The sequence below is a fragment of the Physeter macrocephalus genome, chromosome 16, assembly GCF_002837175.3.
Source record: "Physeter macrocephalus isolate SW-GA chromosome 16, ASM283717v5, whole genome shotgun sequence".
Classification (NCBI taxonomy): Eukaryota; Metazoa; Chordata; class Mammalia; order Artiodactyla; family Physeteridae; genus Physeter; species Physeter macrocephalus.
The window spans coordinates 20,200,900-20,224,282 of record NC_041229.1 but is presented as its reverse complement, the minus strand read 5'-3'; the positions used below and the strand labels follow the sequence as shown (position 1 = coordinate 20,224,282).

Sequence of the window (23,383 nt, the reverse complement as noted above, 5' to 3'; positions counted from 1 at the left end):
CCATGGCTTCCGGGCCCAGCCGCTCCGCGGCATGTGGGATCCTCCCAGACCGGGGCGCGAACCCGGTTCCCCTGCATCGGCAGGCGGACGCGCAACCACTGCGCCACCAGGGAAGCCCCAAATACACTGCTTTAATAGATATTATAACATAGCACAAAAATAGCTAATTATCTTGCACAGTATATTTGTTTAAATAAAGAACATGGTTTTGAGAACAAGTCTGCATGTTTTGGGGCATATCAGAATTGCTCCACTGATTAGGAGAACAGGGTGCGAATTATTTAAGTTACTTTCAGGGACCATCGTATCTCCTTTTACAGGTGGTTTGTACAATAACTTCCTGAATGGTTGTTTAAAGGAAAGAGATCCCTCATCTGATGAGATGTCAGAACTTATTCATGTTCTTTGTTTTAAATAAATTTTATTTTTTAAATGTGGTTAGGAAAAATATTCAATAAATTTTTCAACAAAGAACAGAGAGAGTGTTTGGGCTTTAAAAGACATTTTTTTAAATTGAAGTATAGTTGATTTATAATATGATTAGTTTCAGGTTTACCACATTGTTGATTCAGTATTTTTACAGATTATACCCCATTTAAAGTTATTACAAAATATTGACTATATTTCCCTGTGCTGTACAATATATCCTGGTTGCTTGTTTATTTTATACATGGTAGTTTGTATCTCTTAACCTAAAAAAGCATTTTGAATTGTACTGTGAATATTATGCCAGTTGCTATTGTCTGGTCTTGGGCTCTCTCCAGGTATCTGGGCTCCAGTGAAAATAGGATTGGAATTACTTTTCTCAGGGCAAGAAACTTGGAAAATAGCGTTTTACTTGAACACTAACTCTCATTATTAAAAGAACTTTTTTTGTTGTTTGTTTACTGTATGATATCACTTATATGTGGAATCTAAAAAGTACAAGAACTAGTGAATATAACAAAAAAGAAGCAGACTCAGATATAGGGAACAAAGTAGTGATTACCAGTGGGGAGAGGGAAGGAGGGAGGGGCAATATCAGGGTAAGGGGATTAAGAGATACAGACTATTAGGTATAAAACAATCTACCAGGATATATTGTACAACATGGGGAATATAGCCTATATTTTATAGTCTAACTATAAATGGAGTATAACCTTTAAAAATTGTGAATTACTATATTGTACACCTGTTACTTACATAACATTGTACATCTACTATACGTCAATTAAAAAAAAAAGACCAACCCTCTCATTTTATGATTGAGGAAGTTGAGGCACAGAGAGGAAAAGGCACTTAGCCAAGACCTTGAACTTGAGTCTCTGTGTGCCGTATTTCCCTTCATTCATTCTTTTATTGTTATTGTTATTAACTAATTTTGAGATTCTAAAAGAACTTTTTGAGGGAAAAAATAAATCCTGAATACTAATAGTGGGGTTTTTTGGTGTGTGTGAGTAACTCTCAATTCTTTCTTCTTTCACAGACTACCTTGCTAATCACGGCCGGTTAAATGAGTCTGAGGCGAGGCGCAAATTCTGGCAAATCCTGTCTGCTGTTGATTACTGTCACGGTCGGAAGATTGTGCACCGTGACCTCAAGGCTGAAAATCTCCTGCTGGATAACAACATGAATATCAAAATAGCAGGTAACTGGGACACAGCTGGCTCTAACGTGATCAGATATGAGCCATGGCACTCGGGGTGCAGAAACAGACCTGCAGGCAGAGATTCAGGAGCCTCCACCCATGGCATCAAGCTCTCTCAGAGTGTATTTTATTCATGTCCTTAGTCCTATGTGTAATAATGAAAAGTAAGGGAAATAAGTTCCTTATCAACGCATACCGTGGCAGGACCACGACTGGGGTCTGATTTGTATCCTCAGTCTGGTTTGTGTTCAGGCTCCTTTGTGGCACTCCACTGAGTGTGTGAGTGATTGGAGGGGCTGATGGGGCTGGAGGAGTAGCATAGGTTGCTGGTGCTCTACCCTGCTCTCTCAATTATGACTGGTGGCTGCAAAGAGGTTGTAGACAGAAGAATGACAAAGGAGGTAACGGCAGTAGAATGAGAAGTACTGGCGACACAAAAGCACCTTGCCTTCTTCTGATACAATAGGGTTTTGATTTATAACATGGAGACTAAGGATTATTTTGCTAGTTTTCCTCCTACCCTTTTCACAATTGGCAAAATCTTTTATAAATATTTTATATTCCAAGTTTCCTTTTTCACATGGTCAAAACTCTCATTCAGTCAATAAATATTTATGTGTCAGGTACTGTGCTATGCTAGGTACTCAGGATACAAATCAGAAAGTCATTTCCTGTGATCTTAAAAGTCTCGTGGGGAAATAAGAATAATGAAAATACAATATAATAGTTGCCAAAAAATATACGTACAGAGTGCAATAGGAATATTGATGTAGGAACATCAGTCTACCTACCTGAGAAGTCAGGAAGCTGCACAAAGAAGGAATTCTTTGAATTTAGGCTTGAGAGATGGGTTAGAAGCTTGCCAGGGAGATAAACAGAAGTAGGACAGGCAAACTGTGTAAATAACCACAGGTACAAGAGAGAGAAAGAGATTGAAATTGTAATGGTGGGGAACCTCGATATTAGTTAAATGTAAAATCTGTAGTTATGGGGAATTGTTACAGGAAGAGCAGGTAGGCGAAGATCAGAATATGAAAGGTCTTGAAGGCCATGAAAAAGATTTTAGAGTTTATTCTGTAGGTAATAGGGAGCATAGCCTATTGGAAATTTTAGGGCAGGGATGGAGATGAAGTGGGACTGGGCAAGATGATTAGATTTGCATGTTAGAAAGATGTCTCTCTGGCCACAGAGTGAAGATAGGTGGGAGATGGGGGTGAGACTGAAGACAGGAATACTAATCAGGAACCTAATGCAATAGTCCAATTAAGAAAATGTGGGTGTGTGCTACAGTACAGCAGTAGAGGTTGTAGGTGTGGGAAGGAGAGAGAGAGATTTATTTTGGTTAGGGTTTGGAAGAAAATAAGGGGCACAAAGCAAAAGCTTAGCAAAGTTGCAAGCAGTGGTGTTTTGTCTTAGGGTATTAAAGAGGGACAGAGGCATCCACATGAGAGAAGCTGACGAAGAAGTGGTTGACTAGCTAGGTTGGATACTCACTGGACTCACTAAGTTTAGGGAGAAAACAACTGCCTTAGTTTGCTGCACTGTGGTATAAAATATAAGTGAAAAGCCTCTGATTTGTACATTTAACTGGTTTATTTCTATGCCATTTATCATTCATTTTCAACTTGGGCATTTTAGGGAAGGCAAATAATTTTTACTTACTTTAACTTTTACTTACTTTAATTTTAATAATTAATTTTAAACGCCAATGTCACATTTGTTTCAGGGAAGTAATGGATTTTTCATTCTGTAGTCTGTGATTTTTTTTTTCCTAATGGAATTGCCTGAATAAGAGTGTTTTTTAAGTTAATTTGCTACATTCCCATTATATATGAAGATTTGTACTGATTTATCTTTTTTGTTTTAAAAATACAGTATTAGTGTTTCTGTAATTTATAACATATGTTCATTTCTCCCAGTTTTCCTTCTTCTTTTGGCCCTTCCATTGGTCTCATTCATTTCACTCCTTTCTGCAAACTTTCTGTAGTGCACTTCACTGTAATTTTTTGTTTACTTCTCCTTGAAAGCATCAGCTGCCCTAAAATTGTCCTTCTCAGAGACGACTCTTGTTTTTTTGAAGTTCTTTATTTACTCCGTAGAAAGAAGGGGAAACCCCTGCTTTACCTTTACATTCCTTTATTGCCAAAACAAAACTTTCACAAAAACAATACCTTAAAGGAGTTCTGGGAGTCATTTCAGGCAGAGGAAGAAAGGTTAGAGGTGGGAGTCATATGCTATAGGAATTACAGTGTCAAAATAGAACATCAGAAAACCTTGCAAACAAAATATGCAGAATATTCAGTTAAGGTTATAACCAAGTTTTGCCTGGCTGTAATAATGTCTTCTATAATTCTGGCCTATAGTACAGGTAGATAAACCCAGTATTTCTGTCATTATGTGAAATCTAGTTATTTGTTTGTTTTTGCTATTTTTATTTTTGAATATCTGAAATTCAAGGCCTTCTCATTTTTATCTAGAAGACAGGTAAAATCTCAGAGACCTAAAGTTGTTCTCTCTGGTTAAGCTAGTATCACAGCTAACATTTATTGAGCCTTCATTATTTGCAGGTACTCTGTTTTCAGATGAAAAAACTGAAACACAAAGAGATTAAATAACTTCCTAAGGCAATTCAGATAATAAGTAGCAGACCTGGAATTCAAGCCTAGATCTCTCTGACCACAGTAACTGTGCTTCTTCCACTACACCATGTTGTATTTTCCAAACATTGTTTGTCAGTTATTCCTCAAGGAGTACTCACTGACTGAATTTTGGGTTCCATCAGTCTGTATTTATACGTTTAACGTCCTTAATTCCATATCTCACGAGTGGATACACACACACACATACATGTACACGCAGTATAGCTAAGCGTTCAAATTTCTTATTGCCCACATTTTTTTCTCTGTCATCCTCACCACCATTTACCCCAAATTTTAGCAAATGTTTATTAAGTATCTACTATGCTCCTGGGCTAAATCCTGGAGATTCAAATATTTCAAGACAAAAACAACAGCAATACAAAAACACTCAACTCTGCTCTTACCTCAAGGAGTTAATCCAGAACCAGACCTTTAAGTAAATATAACATAAAAAGATAACTGTCATACAGGCTATGAGGCTGGGAGGAAGACTGACTTGCCTGGAAGAATCAGGGAAATGATTAGCTAAGACCTGATTAAGAAGGAGGCATTTGTGGTGGGATTGGGGGAGAGAAGGAGAAAGGAGGAGAGTTTGTTGAGGGGGTGAGGTAGGGATGGCAGCTCCAGGCAAATGGATCAGCACGTGCAAACGCAGGCAGGCCAGAGAACTCAAAGTGTGTAGGGAAACTACAGACCAGAGCTAGTGGTGCATAAGTGCCAGTGAGGAATGATAGGAAAAGAGCCTGGACAGGTAGGCAGAGCCAGATCATGGAGGATTCCACATGCCATCAGAAGTTTAGATGTGTTCCAATGCTGTAAAAGAACTTCTCCAGGGTATTTATTTTTAATCCATAGATTTTTATAACTTTTTTATGGCCCTGCTTCCCTTTAAAAATATCGTCTTCTGATCTCTGAGGATTCTTCTTGAATTTTAAAGAAATCTAATACGTGTAGGAAAGATGGGGCTCCATGGAAAAATTACAAAACCTCAGAATAAAATACAAAATTATTCTCTCAAATTATACTATCTCTGTTTATTCTGCATATGAAGATCTCTTTAATTGCTAAATGGGCTGAATAAATAAACTGTTTTAACCATCTTGTATGTTGAAGTTGAAGAGAAGTGCAAAACCAAAACTAGATTTAAATTAAAACATTTGTCTCTGTTTATAAGACAGAAAATGGAATAGAAGTATCAGACGTGGTTCATTTTAATAAATACAGAAACTTGGCTTTGAAATCAGGTTCTCGTTTATGCTCCTGCAGCGGGTAAAATCTTCAGACACTGGTGAGCCATGAATTCACCCACACCTGTGTGTGCTCATCACCTCAATTATGAGACCTACAGCCGTCGCAAAATACGAGTGTTATGATATTCAGAGTAAGAGGCAGAATACAAAGAAAATTGGCTTTCATTAGCTTTTTTTTTATATATATAAATGTATTTATTTATTTTTGGCTGCGTTGGGTCTTCGTTGCCGCGTGCGGGCTTTCTCTAGTTGCAGTGAAGAGGGGGCTACTGTTTGTTGCTGTGCGCGGGCTTCTCACTGTGGTAGCTTCTCTTGCTGCGGAACACGGGCTCTAGGCGAGCGGGCTTCGGTAGTTGTGGCACACAGGCTTAGTTGCTCTGCGGCACGTGGGATCTTCCCGGACCAAGGCTCGAACCCGTGTCCCCTGCATTGGCAGGCGGATTCTTAACCACTGCACCACCAGGGAAATCCCTTTCATTGGTTTTGTTAATTGCAGTACTGTTTCCTCCACACTATTTTGGCTATGACTATTTAGGCGTTAACTTGAGAGTAAATAGATGAAGGACATTTAGTTTTATTCTTCAACTTTCCTAATCTGAAATGTTTATAATGAATACTTAGATAAGAATTAATATGTATGAATTACTCGGAGGAGGTTTTCAGAAAATATCACAATTCAAACAAGGCTTCTCATAAAGAATGTGGAGTTTGATATCAGTACTGGTACAAATTCTGGCTGTGCCATTAGTAGCTGTGTGACCTTGGGCTGATTAATTAACCTCACTGAGCCTAGGTTTCCAAATCTATTAAATAGAGATTAATCCATTTCTCAGGAACATTATAGGGATTAGTGATAATGTTAGACACAGAGAGGTCATAGGTAAGATTATGGGCTCTAGAGCCAGGCTACCTGGATTTGAACCCCGGCACTGCACTTACTAGCTGCATGACCTTGGACACATTACCTAACCTCTCTGTCCTCAGTTTCCTTATTAGTTAAGAAGGAATGACAGGGCTTCCCCGGTGGCGCAGTGGTTGCGCGTCCGCCTGCCGATGCAGGGGAACCGGGTTGGCGCCCCGGTCCGGGAGGATCCCACATGCCGCGGAGCGGCTGGGCCCGTGAGCCATGGCCGCTGAGCCTGCGCGTCCGGAGCCTGTGCTCCGCAACGGGAGAGGCCACAACAGTGTGAGGCCCGCGTACCGCAACAACAAAAAAAAGAAGGAATGACAGAAGTTCATATCTCATAGTGGTTATTAGTTAATATTTGCAAAGTTCTTAGAACAGTGCCTGGTACATAGTTAGTGCTAGTTAAGGTTTTGTTAAATAAATTGGGGGCTTTTTGTTTTGTTTTTTAATATATTTATTTATTTACTTATCTATTTTGGCTGCTCTGGGTCTTAGTTTCGGCATGCAGACTTCTCAGTTGCAGCATGCAGACTCTTAGTTGCGACATGAGGGCTCCTTAGTTGTGGCATGTGAACTCTTAGTTGTGGCATACATGTGGGATCTAGTTCCCCAACCGGGGATCGAACGCAGGCCCCCTGCATTGGGAACACGGAGTCTTACCCACTGGACCACCAGGGAAGTCCCAAATAAATTGTCAATTAAGGTTCCTGGCACCATGTAAGCACTTATAAAAGGTAGCTATTATTTGTATTCAGTGTATAATGGATTCCATGTGAAAACAAATTCTGAAAAGTTTGATAGCCATATAACCCCCCCACCGTGTCTTTTTTTTTTAATTACCAAGGTTTAAAGCCTTATTAATACAAATCTCAGAGGTACAAGGAAAGTTTATCATTTATATTCTAAATTGTCTCTGCTTGATGTAAATTAATTTTTTTTTCCTTAGAGGGACCTTCAGTGTAATTAGTAATGTGAAATAAGCCTGGTTAATCTGACCTGTGCATCACAAGTCACTTGTCTTTAGCCCAAGAGGAATGCTTCCTTTCTTTATTGACCTATGATCTTCTGAGTAGCCCATCATCTCTCATGATTGCTTCTAACAACCTTCCTGCTTATTAGAAGACCTTGAGACAGGGTTTCCATATACATAATTCTAGTTTTGTGCCCTGGAACCGAAAAAGGGTGGGAGAGGCTGAAGCAGGTTTTGTTAGTAAAATATTTATTAAAAGTCTTCCATTTGTTATCCTCCTGCCACTAGTAGCATGTAAAATGTGCAAAGAGCTTTTGCATCAGCAAACACAATGAGACCTTGTCTTTATCCTTCAAGCCTACTTAGCACCAGCCGCACATTAAGCCTGGAATATGGAAGACAGCTCAAAGGGTTTTGTTTCCTTTTGTTTTGTGTTTCCCCTCTTCATCTCCCTCCTCCTTCCCACTCTATTTTGGGCTGAGGAAGAGGTTTATTTGCTTCTTAGCTCACTGAACTCTCTCATTGGACAAATAAATGTCTCACAGTGGTCAGCAGGATCACATTTCATTCTCAACTGTGATGATTGTTCTTGTGTCCTCTTGTCAGGTAGGGAGGGAGTGACTGATGTTTGGAAGTAAACTGCACAGCTGGCCTTTTGCTGATGGGCAACAAGGTATGCAGTGACGTCAGCGTTGGCTGATCGGTATTCAGTTTGTGCAGTGGGTCAGCTCTGTCTCCACACTCTACTACCTTTCATTTGTCCGCTTTCATTTCCTCATAATTGTCTTCTTCGTTCCTATTATAATAACTACAAAAGATGTGTAACTCTTCAGCAAGACTGGATATCTGAATTCTACTGGTAATTTTAGAAACAAGGATAAATTTAACCCTAAAACCATCTGCTTCTCTGTAGGAGGATTTTTAAAATTATAAATTAGACATTATAACACACTGCTGGAGATTAAAAATTGCCTTGGTTGTGTTGATTCCTAGAAATCATTTACTTTCTCTTAGCTTGAAGACTGGTTTTCAATGTTTTGTTTGCTTTTTTCCTTTTTAAAATAATGACTTAAATTGTTTACCTAACGACTTCTATTTAGTCTTTGTTATTTAAATATTAAATATTGAAAGTATTTAGTAATTATAATTATTTTGCAACAATAAACAGAGACAAACTGTTTAACATCTATATCTTTTTCACAACCTCCGTTTCATTCTTTATTTCCCGGCTACTGGAAGAGTGGTCTGGGGACCAGCATGAACATCACTTTGGATGTGTCTGTTAGACATGCAGGCTCTCAAGCCCACCCCTAGGCCTACTGAGTCAGAATCTACATTTTAGCGGGTTCCCCAGCTGATTTGTATGCATGCTAATGTTTGATCTATTTCACTCCGACAGTATTCACTGATGTGCTTTGTTCCCATCAGACAGTAATCAGTTTATTTACTCTGTGTAAGGCCCTGTTATTCCTAAAACGTTAGCCCTTTGCTAATGACGTTTGGGCACTGATGATTTATGTAATTTAGTGATGACAGTAATAATAATTGATTTTTGTTATCAGGAAGATTCAGGTCAGTCACTTTCAAAATATAAAGCAAAAAACAATAATAGCAGTTCTAATACTGTTTTCAAATATATCCATGGTCTGTTACTAGTTAGATAAGAGGTAATTAGAAGACTCAGCTTTTAAGGCCAAGTTGATTTCCATGAGAGTCAGTCAACACTTATTAATCTGTTCTGTGGTTAGAGACTCTACCCCAAACACTCTCTTCTATCAACATTTTAGGCCACACAGAAACCAGGTGAGAAAATATGGATATATCAGGAAATCTCAAAACTAATGTTAAAGTAAAACCTTGGAGTATATGCCTTAGCGTTGTAGGGATAAGAACATAAATCATCTTCACATGAAAAGGACCAGATGTGTCTATTTTAACACATTCTTAAAATCAATATAGATTTCTAAAATGAATGTAGGTGTATATTTGACATTTACTTTGCAAACATCTTAATTATTCCCATTCACTTATTAAGGATGCTTTTAACATAGCATTCAATATTGTAGAGATGAGAAAGCCCTCACTTGTCAACTTCTGCTAGCAGAGGGATAAATTAGAAAATCTCTCATCTCTATATAATGTAGAGGATTTTTCCTGGGTTTATAACAGCCTTATCTCCAATTTTAAGTTGGATTAAACTCCTCTATGAGGCCTTACAACAAAAAAAATAAAAACAACTTCTCTGACTAGTGACGTTCTTAGAACATCTGTGGTATAGTAAAAAAAAAGAAAAAAAGAGCACCCGGCTTAGAGTTCACAGGCCCTGTATTTGAATGCTGGCTAAGCCACTTACAGCTGCAGATATGTGGGCAATTCAGTTAACTACTTTCAGCTTCAGTTTCCCCCTTTGTAAGGTAAGGACATTCATACCTCACAGGGCTGTCATCATGATTAAATGAGATAATATATGCAAAAATATATACAAAAAGTAGGCAAGACATAAATGGTTTTTGGATTTGATTATAACTCATACACCATGTTGAAGGACTAGTTGTCTTTTTGTTTCAAAAACTTCTTAAGATTTCATATCTTAAAATTGTGAAGCTAAGAGGTTCTTTGAGAAAGATTTGTCTTTTCCCTACTATGCTCAAGAAATGTTGAAAATCTTGATTGATCTGACAAATTTAAGGTATATTATGAGTGAGAGTTCAAGCAATTATTCCCACCAATTACTCCCATACAAATGACAAATTACCACAGAGGAAAAAAACTTCTTTATACCTTCAAAATTTTGTCAGAGTTGTTTAGTCAATCATGTATGAATAAAAATAGTATCAAAATAATGCTAGTCTGAACCCTAAATTGGAGTGAGAAGTATCAGTATGAATTCATGGGTTATTGTTTTTTCTTAATACATATACATATAGACAGGCACAAAAACAAATATAGGAGTGTGTGTGTGTGTGTGTGTGTGTGTGTGTGTGTGTGTATACGTATATTTCCTCTGATGAGAGGGCCTAGACTCAGTGACAGCCCAGTTGCAGTGAGTACGTCTAGGTCTTAGTCTTGGACCATTCCTCTGTAAAAGGAATCAGGGCTCCTTGGAAAAGCGGTTGATTCCTGGGATGGGGCAGGAAAGTACAAGATGAGCCTGGAACATCTTCTGGTATCAAGAGATAAGGAAATACTTAAAATGAAATGTAATTTTAAAAGGATGGGGGCATGTTGAAAGGATACACGAGCCAACCTGAATTAGCTCCTAGTGGCCAAAGCTGGAACTATTTAAGCATCAAAATAAATAACAATAGTATTGAATTATAACCCAAAGAATAAAATAAATACTTACGATGAATATAATATGACAGTATTGTAAAAAATAAACAAATAGTTTAATGAATAAATAAATAAGAGGGGAAGGAGGGACAGCTCTTGAAGAGTTGTAATTAATAACTGTAGAAGGAATGAGGGAAATGAAAGCTCACCGTTAGAACACCACAGTAATTGTTGCTGCAATCAAGATCTGCCAATGAATGCTAAATTAATGGGTGAAAGTTTAAGGAGAAACAGGGTATATATAGACTCAGTGTATCTTTAAAATATTTATTAATCTCAAGGGGAAAAATAGTAACTTTATAATGGGGTAACCCAGAAGACACCACCTTAATCCATAGATCAAGGTTAACTCCACCAATAATTAAGCCATAATACCTGCACCCCCTCATATGATGCCCTGAGAAGAGCACTTAACCTCTGTGAAGTGCTTCCCAAAGAGCAATCATTTTAATCTAATCATGAGAAAACGTCCAGCAAACCCAAACTGAGAGACAGTCTACAAAATACCTGACCAGCACTGGTCATGGTCAAGAAAGACAAGGAAAGACTGAGGAACTGTTAGAAATTAGAGAAGACTAAGGAGTCATGACAACTAAGTGCACTGTGGAACCCTGCACTGAGAGAGGACATTAGAAAGAACACTGGCAAAATCTTAATGAAGTCCATGGTTTAATTAATAGTACTGAATCAGTGTTACTTTTTTTTTAATTTATTTATTTACTTTATTTATTTATTTATTTATTTTTTACTGTGTTGGGTGTTCGTTGCTGCGCATGGGCTTTCTCTAGTTGCAGCGAGTGGGGGCTACTCTTCGTTGCGGTGCACGGGCTTCTCATTGCGGTGGCTTCTCTTGTTGCAGAGCAGAGGCTCTAGGCGCGTGCAGGCTCAGTAGCTTGGCTTATGGGCTCTAGAGCGCGGGCTCAGTAGTTGTGGCGCATGGGCTTAGTTGCTCCAAGGCATGTGGGATCTTCCCGGACCAGGGCTCGAACCCGTGTGCCCTGCATTGGCAGGCGGATTCTTAACCACTGTGCCACCAGGGAAGCCCAGTGTTTCTTTCTTAGTTTTGATAATTTTACTAATAGAGTTATGTACAATGTTAACATTAGGGGAGGAAGTTGGATGAAGGGCATAGGGAATTCTCCTCACTTTATTGTTGCAACTTGTCTGTAAAACTATTTGGAAATTAAAAGTTAAAAATATCAAAGTGAATCCAACATAGCATGGCATACATTCTATGACCGAGAAACAGGAAGCAAAAAAGTGTCTGAGGGACATAGCAGCCATCATTTGAGATATTTACTTGTAGATCAGAACATTAGAGAAGACATTAAACCAGACATTAAACTTTCCTTTCCAGCAAAGCCAGGCTGGGTCTGGGTCTAGCATAGAGAGGAATGCCCATGTGACTGTTTTCATAATGCTTTTCAAAAGTCAGGTGATAATGTGGGGTCTTTGATTATTCTCTGTTGTTATGAGACTATCTTCTGTGTTTGCACAGTGGTTGACACATGTATGCACTCAAATATTTAATGAAGGAAGCAATGAATTTGGTTGGTGTGATGAAACATTAAATACCCATTCCACATGAATAAATAGTGATAAGAAAGAAATCCTGGGACTTCCCTGGTAGTCCAGTGGCTAAGACTCCACACTCCCAATGCAGGGGCCCCAGGTTTGATCTCTGGTCAGGGAACTAGATCCCACATGCTGCAACTAAGAGTTCGCATGCCACAACTAAAGATCTTGCACGTGGCAACTAAGACCTGGAGCAGCCAAATAAATAATAAATAATTTTTTTAAAAAACATTAAAGAAAAAAATCCTGCATAGCTCTGCCGTTTTCGTATTTCATCCCTCTTGCTCGCCCCTCATTTCACTATATACTTTTAGGCAGAAAGCTGCAGACTTTGAATGAAGCAAATTGTCCAGATTCCTGTGAAGAAATAAAAAGTCTTTTATTTTTAAGTGTTTTCCCATTGCCACTTCTTAAACCTGACAATTATTAACCTGCTCAAAAATAGCTACATATCACTGTACCAGAGAAAGACATAAAGGTGGTTAACAGTGAGAGCTCTGTAGTCAGACTTGGTAAGTCTGCAATTTAGTGTAACCTCTAGCAAAGTACTTAACTTTCTACCCTCACTCTCTCCTAAAATAAGGATACCTCATGGGGTTACTGAGAAGAAATTATCTTGGGAGAGCTTAGATCAGCTTCTGACACTTAAAAGAGACGATGACAACATATTCATTCAGCAAACCTTTATTGAACAGCTGCTGTGTGCTGACAGCGTACTAAGTTCTAGGGGTACAGACATATATCATTTCCCCCTTCTCTACTCTCAAGGAGTTTAGTCTGATAGAGAAGACAGATAAGTAAAACAAGAAGAAGAATTGCTATTCTTCTCTTCTGTTGAGTAGTTTACTCAGTGGCTACTGTTTATTGAGCACCTGCTTTGTTTCAGTAGCATGCCTAAAGCATTATTATGTTATCTACATATACTCACTTATTGTGAGTACATGTTACTCATAATAACTTTGTGAAGTGTAGACATTGTCCCCATTTTGCAAATGAGGAAACCAAGGCTCTGAGAAATTAAGTAATTTGCCCGAGATCACACAGCTATGTGGAAAACCCAGGATTTGCCTGACTCCAAAGCTTTCCTTAACCCATGCATCAGATGATTACAAATAAAATATTTAAGTGCTTTGACAGGGTTATAGAAGACATCTACATAAATGCTATTATATTAATTTTAATGAACCTGATTTTCTTTCGGTGCTTCTTTTAATGTTCCTACAGACTCAAGTTCCTGTTTTCTTCAGTTACCTACAGAAAATAGAAGTAACATCTGTTTAGTACCCTTTTTCTTCTAAGTTAACAGGACTCTTTCTTTGTCCCAGATGTGTATAGCCAAGGTTGAGGCTAGGCTACTTCAGTCACCATGGTGCTTTCCTAGTTTTTGCTCTCTTCCTGCCTATGAAGTGTCCAGTGAGAGAGCCTAGGGGAGTCAAGAGTCCAGGCCGCCTTCCTGACAGACCTCTGTCCCAGTCACTCTTTAAGTTCGTTCTACAAGAGTCGGGGGAGGTTCAGAATGAAGGAGTTCTGGAATGGCTCTCTGAGACGTTAAGACGTTCCAATGCTATTTAGAGAGTATTCTCAACTTACATGTGCTAAAACTCATCCTGTGATTACGGTTTAAAGTACAGCAATTATTGGACCTATTTCATGATCTCCAAACACACTTCCCAGAGCTTCTTGGGCTTTTCTGTGTGAGTGAAAGTAAAATTTTTCTCTTTAAATGTTATTTGAACATCTAGTCTTTGGATTGTTTGAGAGTATAGTTTTTCTAGAAAATTAGAAACACCTATCAATATGGACACATGGGTTGTGATGTGATGTGAGTGGTTAGTCCTAGAGGTGGAATTGAGAACATAAGACCTCTCTGACAGTCATTTTGGAAAGCCGAGCGTAGGACTGAACTGCAGTTAACGTTGTGGAGGGAGGTGTTCTCGTCGCCTTGTACTCCTGGATGCCAAGGACAGGCCACAGCTGTGTTCCGCCAGGTTTAGATGCACCATCTCTTTCCCCACATGCACCATCTTTTCTCTTGTGAACCCTTAAGCTTCTCCACACTGTCTTTACCCTTCCTGTGTATTTTCTCAGGACCCTTTTCTCTGAAAGGCAGTAACTGGTAATGATAGCTTTGGGAGCTGACACTTCACATCTCCTGTGCTCCAGGCATTTTACATTCTTAGTCTTATTTAATCCTCACAGCATCCTATCTGGGTAGGTGGATTATCCCAACACTTATAGATACAGAAAATAAGGTTCAGGAAAATTAAATAATTTACGCAGGGGCCTTGAGGATAGAAAGTGGCAAAGCTGGAAATCAGCTATAGGTCTCCCTAACTTCATAGATCGTACTCTGCCATGAGGCTGTGGTGTTGGGGATCATGACTGTTTCTGTTACTAATGCTTATGTCAGGGAGCTAAGAGAATGCCTCCCCTAAGGTACAGAAGTGCACCATCGTCTCGGGGTGTGAGTGGAGTGTGAGTTTCTGTTAACTCATTGGATCCCCATAACAACCTGCTGACTACGATGTTTCAGTGTTACAACTGGGGAGACTGAGGCTCACAAAGACTGAACGCATGTCACACACACAGCCAGTCAGTCTGGCACCGGAGACTTGTTCCAGTCCCCTTGGGGCACCACCGAAAGCTCACTCTCCATGCAGTGCGTACACCAGCCAGAGTAGAGCCAATTCCTATCACTGAGGTGTATCCTTCAGCCAGGAGTCTGTTGCAGCATGAGACATTTTTGCTCTAACTTACAAAACAACAGGAATTTGTTCCTTCACTAAGACCATGCGACTATGTGAAGGCTTAGCAAAAGAGCACAAGTTTGCATTTATACCAAATCTCACTGCATTTGTCTTTGCTGTAACTTTCATGCATATTGAAGGCATCTGAGTCCAGTGTTTCCAGAGGGCATGCTGTTTATCAAAGCTGCAGATTCAGTGTGACTAATATCATAAGGGGAAGGCCATTAACTATTTTGAAGTATAATGCCACTGCATTCCATAAATGAGTAAACAAGTGATATTGGTGATAGGTGGCCTGTGGCTGGGCCACATGGCCATTGCATGTTAATGAGCTATTCAGATGAGTATCTGCCTAATTCAGGATGTGCGGGCCAACACAGAGAGTTGTTACTTAGGAAACACTGTCCTCAGTTGCCTTAAAAGGTTATTTATCTTGCTAGCCTGGGGCTGTGAGAGCAGCCAGTCCCTTGGTTGTGTTTAGGTAAATATCTTAGAGTTCTACTCATTTGTTTCTTTTTTTATAAACCATATAAGCTCAAGAGCTATTAATCATGGAGTAATTGAAATTCTAAGATTATCAAATTCAAGTTGATTGTCCATATCAGTGGATTTTTCTTTCAGCCTTAAAAATACAAGAGATAAAGTCTTTTTCCAGCCTCTCGCTCATTCTCTTTGAGAAGAAAACTTAATTCATTAACACATTCATTCAACACATATTTACTGAATACTTAATATTTGCTATTCATTGTGCTAAGTGCTAAGGAAACATCATAAGATACATGCCATCGCATTCTCACAGAGTGAATAATCGTGATATTGTTAATATAGCATATTATTAAATTATTATGAGAAATTCAGTATAGTTTGAGAGCACAGATGAAAGTAACATTTATTTCCATCCCAATAGATTTCGGTTTTGGAAATTTCTTTAAAAGTGGTGAACTGCTGGCAACATGGTGTGGCAGCCCCCCTTATGCAGCCCCAGAAGTCTTTGAAGGGCAGCAGTATGAAGGACCACAGCTGGATATTTGGGTATTTCTTTGCTTTGCTGTGTTAAATGCATCTATAATGATAATACTTGGTACTCTGGCCCATCTCGGAATCTCTCAGTACCTAACACATAGTCAATAGTTCATACTTTCCCTGTCCACTGGACTATAATTAGTCAGAGCATCTTGAATTAGATTCTAGGAAAGAATTTCTAGGGAAAGATGTTATCATCCTAATATCAGCAATGATTTAAAGTTTAGTAATCAAAATGATTTAATTTAATTCTTTTGGTATTTATTATAGGATGCTTTATTGCACTGGTCAGCATTTCAGATTTTTTTTTTTAATTCTGAGAAAATAGTAAATTCAAACAGGAATTTTTCAGTCCATGTGATTTTAAGAGCCCTGAGGATATTTAGGAAAACAAAGACTGTTTGAAGTTCTCAGTAGAAAAGAGACTGCATTGTTTTCTTCCCTAGAGCATGGGAGTTGTTCTTTACGTCCTTGTCTGTGGAGCTCTACCTTTTGATGGACCGACTCTTCCAATTTTGAGGCAGAGAGTGTTAGAAGGAAGATTCCGGATTCCGTATTTCATGTCAGAAGGTAACAACCTGTTTATCTTAAAATTATGCTTTACAGAATTTGTTCTGCAAATGAATGCCTAAACAAAGGCTTCTCTTTTTCTAAGTTTGGGTGCCAAATAAAGTGATCGAGTCACTTTAAAAGCCATAGAAATAAGCAACCCCTTCCATGTAGGTGAGAGAAATTCTAGCCTTCCTACTCATAACTGGAAACAGAAAGTTTCCCAGATTAAGAACAGCAAGTCTTCCCATTTACCCTTGTCTATAAATGTCCCAGGTTTATTTATATTTTTATATATATTTATTGGAGTATAAATAAATGCTTTACAATGTTGTGTTATTTTCTGCTGTACAACAAAGTGAATCAGCTATATGCATACATATATCCCCATATCCCCTCCTTCTTTTTTTTTTTTTGCGGTACGCAGGCCTCTCAGACGCTCAGGCTCAGCGGCCATGGCTCACGGGCCCAGCCGCTCCGCGGCATATGGGATCTTCCTGGACCAGGGCACGAACCCGTGTCCCCTGCATCGGCAGGCGGATTCCCAACCACTGCGCCACCAGGGAAGCCCTCCCCTCCTTCTTGATCCTCCCTCCCACCCTCCCTACCCCACCCGTCTAGGTCATCATAAAGCACCCAGCTGATCTCCCTGTGCTATGCAGCAGCTTCCCGCTAGCCATCCATTTTACATTTGGTAGTGTCGATGTGTCAGTGCTACTCTCTCACTTCGTCCCAGCTTACCCTTCCCCCTGGTGTCCTCAGTTCCATTCTCTAGTAGGTCTGCATCTTTATTCCTGCCCTGCCACTAGGTTCATCAGTACCGTTTTTTTAGATTCCATATATGTGTGTTAGCATACGGTATTTGTTTTTCTCTTTCTGACTTATTTAACTCTGTATGACAGACTCTAGGTCCATCCACCTCATTACAAATGACTCAATTTCGTTCCTTTTTATGTCTGAGTAATATTCCATTGTATATATGTACCACATCTTCTTTATCCATTCATCTGTCAATGTACATTTAGGTTGCTTCCATGTCCTGGCTATTGTAAATAGTGCTGCAGTGAACATTGTGGTATATGTATCTTTTTGAATTACGGTTTTCTCAGGGTATATGCCTAGTAGTGGAATTGCTGGGTGATATGGTAGTACTATTTTTAGGTTTTTAAGGAACCTCCATACTGTTCTCCATAGTGGCTGTGTCAATTTACATTCCCACCAACGGTGCAGGAGGGTTCCCTTTTCTCCACACCCTCTCTAGCATTTATTGTTTGTAGATATTTTGATGATGGACATTCTGACTGGTGTGAGGTGATACCTCATCTTTTCCGACCACAATGCTAGGTGACTAGATATCAATTACAGGAAAAAAACTGTAAAAAATACAAACACATGGAGGCTAAACAATACGCTACTAAACAACCAGGTTTATTTTAGACTTAGAGAAGCATTTTGTAAATACAGATTCACAACCGTTTCACTCTAAGTATGAAATGGATTTTCCCACATCTTTTGGTGGGAAGTTACAAAATTAAATTTTTTAATTAAATTTAAAACCAACTAGCAAAACTATTGAATTAAGATGAAGTGCCATAATCCCTTCCAGTCTTGTATTGGGTTGCTGCATGGGCAGCAGTTAAATTTACTCAGTTTAGACTTTGGTTTTTATCCTTAACTTGCTTGTTCCTGGTAGCAGAAGTAATGTTCTAGTAGTTAAGAGGATAGATTTTGGAGCCAGACCACCTGGTTTTCATCCTGAGTCCACCACTTACTGGCATTCTGGCCTTGGCAAGGTATATCTCTGTGCTTCAGTTTCCTCAGTCTATAAAATGGAAATAACAATAGTTTCTAACAGGGGTATTGTGGGGATTAATTAAATTAAGCTCTGTAAAGCTCTTAGCATGGTGCCTAGAACATAGCAAGTGATAAAAGGCTAGTTTATGTGGGGGTAGTAAAGAATATGATGTCAGCTCAGAGAATAAGCTAGTGCCCAGGGTTGCAGCAGTGCAGCTTACGTAGTGTCATCAGAAGTGACTAGTGTTTCATGTACATTTTTCTCAGTTGCACTGATACGGAGAATAGCACAGTCCCTTGGAGAGCTCTGGCCTCACTTAATAGCCTTAGTGTATCAGCCTCAGAAGTGACTGTAAGGAACCATTTATTATTTGCTTTTTCTAGGAAGAAGGCTTGTTTTTTTCTTTAGTGGGAATCTAAGTCTGTGTCTAGATATTGTAAGTTGAGAAATTCAGTAAAAAGGTTAATTAAGTACAGAATTGGATAGACCTACACCCTCCTGTTTTTTCTTAAGTATTCATTCAGTGATGGTTAATTTTATGTGCCAGCATTCATCATGTGAACTTGACAAATACAAGTAGCCTTCAGGTATTCATTTATTCATTTGACGGTCTGCTTTCCAGTGGGCACTGTGGAGGATACAAAGATTAACACCATTGTACAAAGTCACATGAGTCAAGTAAATACCCCAAAGTGCAAGGTGATTTACGTGACTTTTGTAACATTGTGTTTTCTGTAGATTGTGAGCACCTTATTCGAAGGATGTTGGTCCTAGACCCGTCCAAACGGCTAACCATAGCTCAAATCAAGGAGCATAAGTGGATGCTCGTAGAAGTTCCTGTACAGAGACCTGTTCTCTATCCACAAGGGCAAGAAAATGAGCCATCCATTGGGGAGTTTAATGAACAGGTTCTGCGATTGATGCACGGCCTTGGAATAGATCAACAGAAAACCATTGAGGTAAAGTGGTCAGAGATTTGACTAAAGAAATTTTAGGACTCTGTTGTACTTAGTAACTTGAAATTTCATGCTCATACCTGTCATCCTGGTCTTTTAGCCATCCCAGTTCCTAGGCCTACTGTTCAGTGTTCCCTGAAGATTTCATCACACTATATTTATGTTTGCTTTTAATCAATATAAAAATTCCTCCCTTTGCCCCAACTGCCAAAATAATTCAAAAGGAAGTGTTTATATAGGATTGAGAAAAGGAAAAGATGGAAGCTTAGCAAATACAAAGTAGAAAGTTTCTTCTAAGATGAAACATGAAGTTCTATACAGATAATAAGCTAGTTTATATGGAACATAAATGTGCAGATATGGAACAAGGCTGAGGGCTGAGCAGGAAATAAGAAGGGTAGGCATTGGGTTTAGGTTGTGAACTGAAGAAACTCAGAAGGCAAAAACAGGTGGATTCCTGATTTGGAAGTTTTATGGGTCATAGAACTGAGAAGGTCATGAACCTGGGAAATTCCTTGGCAGCTTTGTTTCTGTCCTTTAACAGCTGGCACATGCATAGGTTATACATATTTTTAATACCCCCGCAACAGGCAAAGAACAAACAGTGCTTTTCAGGATGAAGCATGACAAGAAAGACTATAAAACGCCCCCCTTTGAAGATAAAGTGCTCCAAACTGTGCTGCCTTTTCCTTCATTGTAGCCATAAATGAAACCAGACTGCTTTCCTGCTTTGCTCATCACATGCTTAGCGAGGTTTTTTTGTACTTGCCCTTGAAGGCAGCTGTGACTGCAGTTCCCCTGGCCTTGATGTTTGCTGCCAGTGCTCTGCATCTGAGCTGCACCGCACAGCACTCCTGCAGCCTGTCATGTGGAATTAGACACCAAAGGAGCCATTGTTTTCTGTTCCGTTAGTATCCTGGGAGAGCTGGCCAGCTAGGGATGTGAAAAATTGGGAAGCGACTTTGTTTTGAAGGTTTCAAGAGGGTTGGACTGCAAAAACAAGAGGAAAAAATTACCTAAGAATGGAGAACCAGCGTCTCTCAACCTAGCAACCAGATGTCATTCTCCAGCCCAAAATAATCACCAGAAATTTCCCCAAAGACTTTAATCATTGACTTCAGGGTTTGCAATGGTTTGGACTCGTGTCGAGGCTATGGAATTAGAGCCTCTGGGCTCAGGTTACTAACCAACCTTACAGCCTAGTTGCAGCTATGAGATGGGACCATATAACAGCATTGGGGAATGTCTGCAGGAGACAATGATGGCATTTTCTCTGAATGCAGAAAAATAGATGGATCCTATTAACGTAAAAGAGCCAGTCAAGTCATTCAGAGGTATCATCCTTTATACAATTAATGAAGTTATCTGTCTTCTATTCTAAATTCTGGAATAGCTTTCGTTTTGAGGCATACTTTGCTTGTTTTTAAGAACACATGGTATCTTCCCTCCTTTTTAAATTTATTTTTCAAATTTTATTGAAGTATAGTTGATTTACAGTGTTGTGTTTTTCCCTCATTTTTTAGAAAGGTTTAAATCATTGAATTGGTTTTTATGGTTCTCTGCCTTTGGCACTTGTTTTCTCTTCCAGGCTTTGCAGAACAAGAGCTATAACCACTTTGCTGCCATCTATTACTTGTTGGTGGAGCGCCTGAAATCACATAGGAGCAGTTTTCCTGTGGAGCAGAGACTTGATGCCCGCCAGCGTCGGCCTAGCACCATCGCTGAACAAACAGTTGCCAAGGTAACACCCCATTAGCCAATAGTCTTATCTGTGCATGTGCCTGTTCACATGTTTGACACATTTTTCATCGTGTAGTACAAAGGGTTAGGATTTCATCCTCTACACCTTGTTTTTCTGTAAAGTTTTTTTCTGTCGTCGTTCACTAGATCCTCAAATGTTTTATCATCTTCCTATTTTTAAGGATTAAGTTTATTTCAAACAGTTTTTTTCCTTAAGAGATTTCTCATTTTTTTAATCATTCACTTATATTAAGAATTATTGTAACTAGCCTGTACATTCAATTTCATTTAACAAATTTTTATTGCAGATTTACTATGTAAGCTTCTTTTATTAGGCACTACAGGGAAGAGGATGTATAAAAGAGTCGTTGCCCTCAGAGTCATTACATTATAGAAGCAAAATAAGACAACATCATGAATAACCATCATTCAAAATAGAGAAAGGGCAAAATTTAGAAGATGCTGTGAATATCATTGTGATAGAGAAAACCTTTTTTTAAAAAAGGGCAAAGGGGAGAGAGATGCATCTGATTGGGAAGGCTTTTTGGGAGAGGTGGTGTTCAAACAAGGTAGGGCTTCACAGCTGTGTAGGACTTCGTTAGGGAGAGGCAGTGGTTAAAGGCAGTATACGTAGGCAGAAGCAGTGTGAGCAGAAGTACTCAAGTGGGCAAGCGTAGGACTTGTTCAAATTAATTCACTTGAATTAAAGAATAGGGAAATGAGGGCTTCCCTGGTGGCGCAGTGGTTGGGAGTCTGCCTGCCGATGCAGGGGACCACGGGTTCGTGCCCCGGTCCGGGAGGATCCCACATGCCGCGGAGCAGCTAGGCCCGTGAGCCATGGCCACTGATCCTGTGCGTCCGGAGCCTGTGCTCCGCAACGGGAGAGGCCACAACAGTGAGAGGCCCGCGTACCGCCAAAAAAAAAAAAAGAAAGAATAGGGAAATGAAAGGGTTGGAGTGCTAAGTTGAAGCCATGTTGTGAAGGGCTTTGAATGCCGAGATAAAGAGTTTACTAATAATTCAGGAAGAAATGAGGAACTACTGAAGACTGTTAAGCAAAAAAGCGATAAAATTATATCCATACTTCATGCTAGCAACCTGGTAACATTGAGAAGGATAGATTGGCTACGGAAGAGAAGAAATTTGGAGAGAGCTGTTAGGAGAAGGTTATAGTAGTTGAGATGAGAATCACTGAAGACTTGCCGGTAGACGGAAACAGGAAGGGGGAAGTGTAAGGAACATTTCAGAGGTAGACTCTGGATGAACTTAGCACTGATCTGGAGAGGCAGCTCAATGTGATGGTTTAAAGTAGGGACTCAAGCACATCCCAGATTCTGCCGTTTCCTGCTGTGGACCTTAAAAAAGTTACTTAAGGTCTTTCTCTGCCTCAGTTTCCCAAGCTTTAAAATGGGAATAATTATAGGATGTTAAGATGTTTAAGTTAGGTAATAATTGTTCAGCACTTAGAACAGTGCTATATGTGTTTGTTATATAAAGTAATAAATAAATGTTGGGGAGGAAGGGACGACAAATTAGACATGACTCCATTGTTGAGCCCAAGGCTGAGGGAGTCGTGGTGGCAGAGACTCAGCTGCTTACGAGGAACAATGGATCTGAGTCCCTGGAGAGAGTCTAGGGCTTAGGAGAACTGGGAGATCACCTGCATAGAAGTTGAGAAGAGCAGTGGTTCGTTCACATGATCTGTTAGGATTTCCATCTACTTACATGAGTACTTACTTTATTTAAAGTGCAAGTAAGAATCATAGTAGGGGACTTTAACACCCCACTTTCACCAATGGACAGATCATCCAAAATGAAAATAAATAAGGAAACACAAGCTTTAAATGATACATTAAACAAGGAGGACTTAATTGATATTTATAGGACATTCCATCCAAAAACAACAGAATACATTTTCTTCTCAAGTGCTTATGGAACATTCTCCAGGATAGATCATATCTTGGGTCACAAATCAAGCCTTGGTAAATTTAAGAAAATTGAAATCGTATCAAGTATCTTTGCCGACCACAATGCTGTGAGACTAGATATCAGTTACAGGAAAAAATCTGGAAAAAATACAAATACATGGACGGTAAACAATACACTACTTAATAACCAAGAGATCACTGAATAAATCAAAGAGGAAATCCAAAAATACCTAGAAACAAATGACAATGAAAACATGATGATGCAAAACCTATGGGATGCAGCAAAAGCAGTTCTAAGAGGGAAGTTTATAGCAATACAATCCTACCTCAAGAAACAAGAAATA

At 39.3% G+C, this 23,383-nt stretch overlaps 1 protein-coding gene across 2 annotated transcripts in view; it reads left to right on the top strand.

Moving 5' to 3' along the window:
- Nucleotides 1-23,383, top strand: part of SIK2 (salt inducible kinase 2) — a 130,584-nt gene that overhangs the window by 86,543 nt on the left and 20,658 nt on the right. For both annotated transcript variants that reach the window (XM_007128254.2, XM_007128253.2), the window contains exons 4-8: nt 1,466-1,627; nt 15,956-16,080; nt 16,518-16,641; nt 19,154-19,374; nt 20,960-21,112. In XM_007128254.2, coding sequence (XP_007128316.2) covers nt 1,466-1,627; nt 15,956-16,080; nt 16,518-16,641; nt 19,154-19,374; nt 20,960-21,112 — 785 coding nt within the window. The remainder of the gene's footprint in view (nt 1-1,465; nt 1,628-15,955; nt 16,081-16,517; nt 16,642-19,153; nt 19,375-20,959; nt 21,113-23,383) is intronic.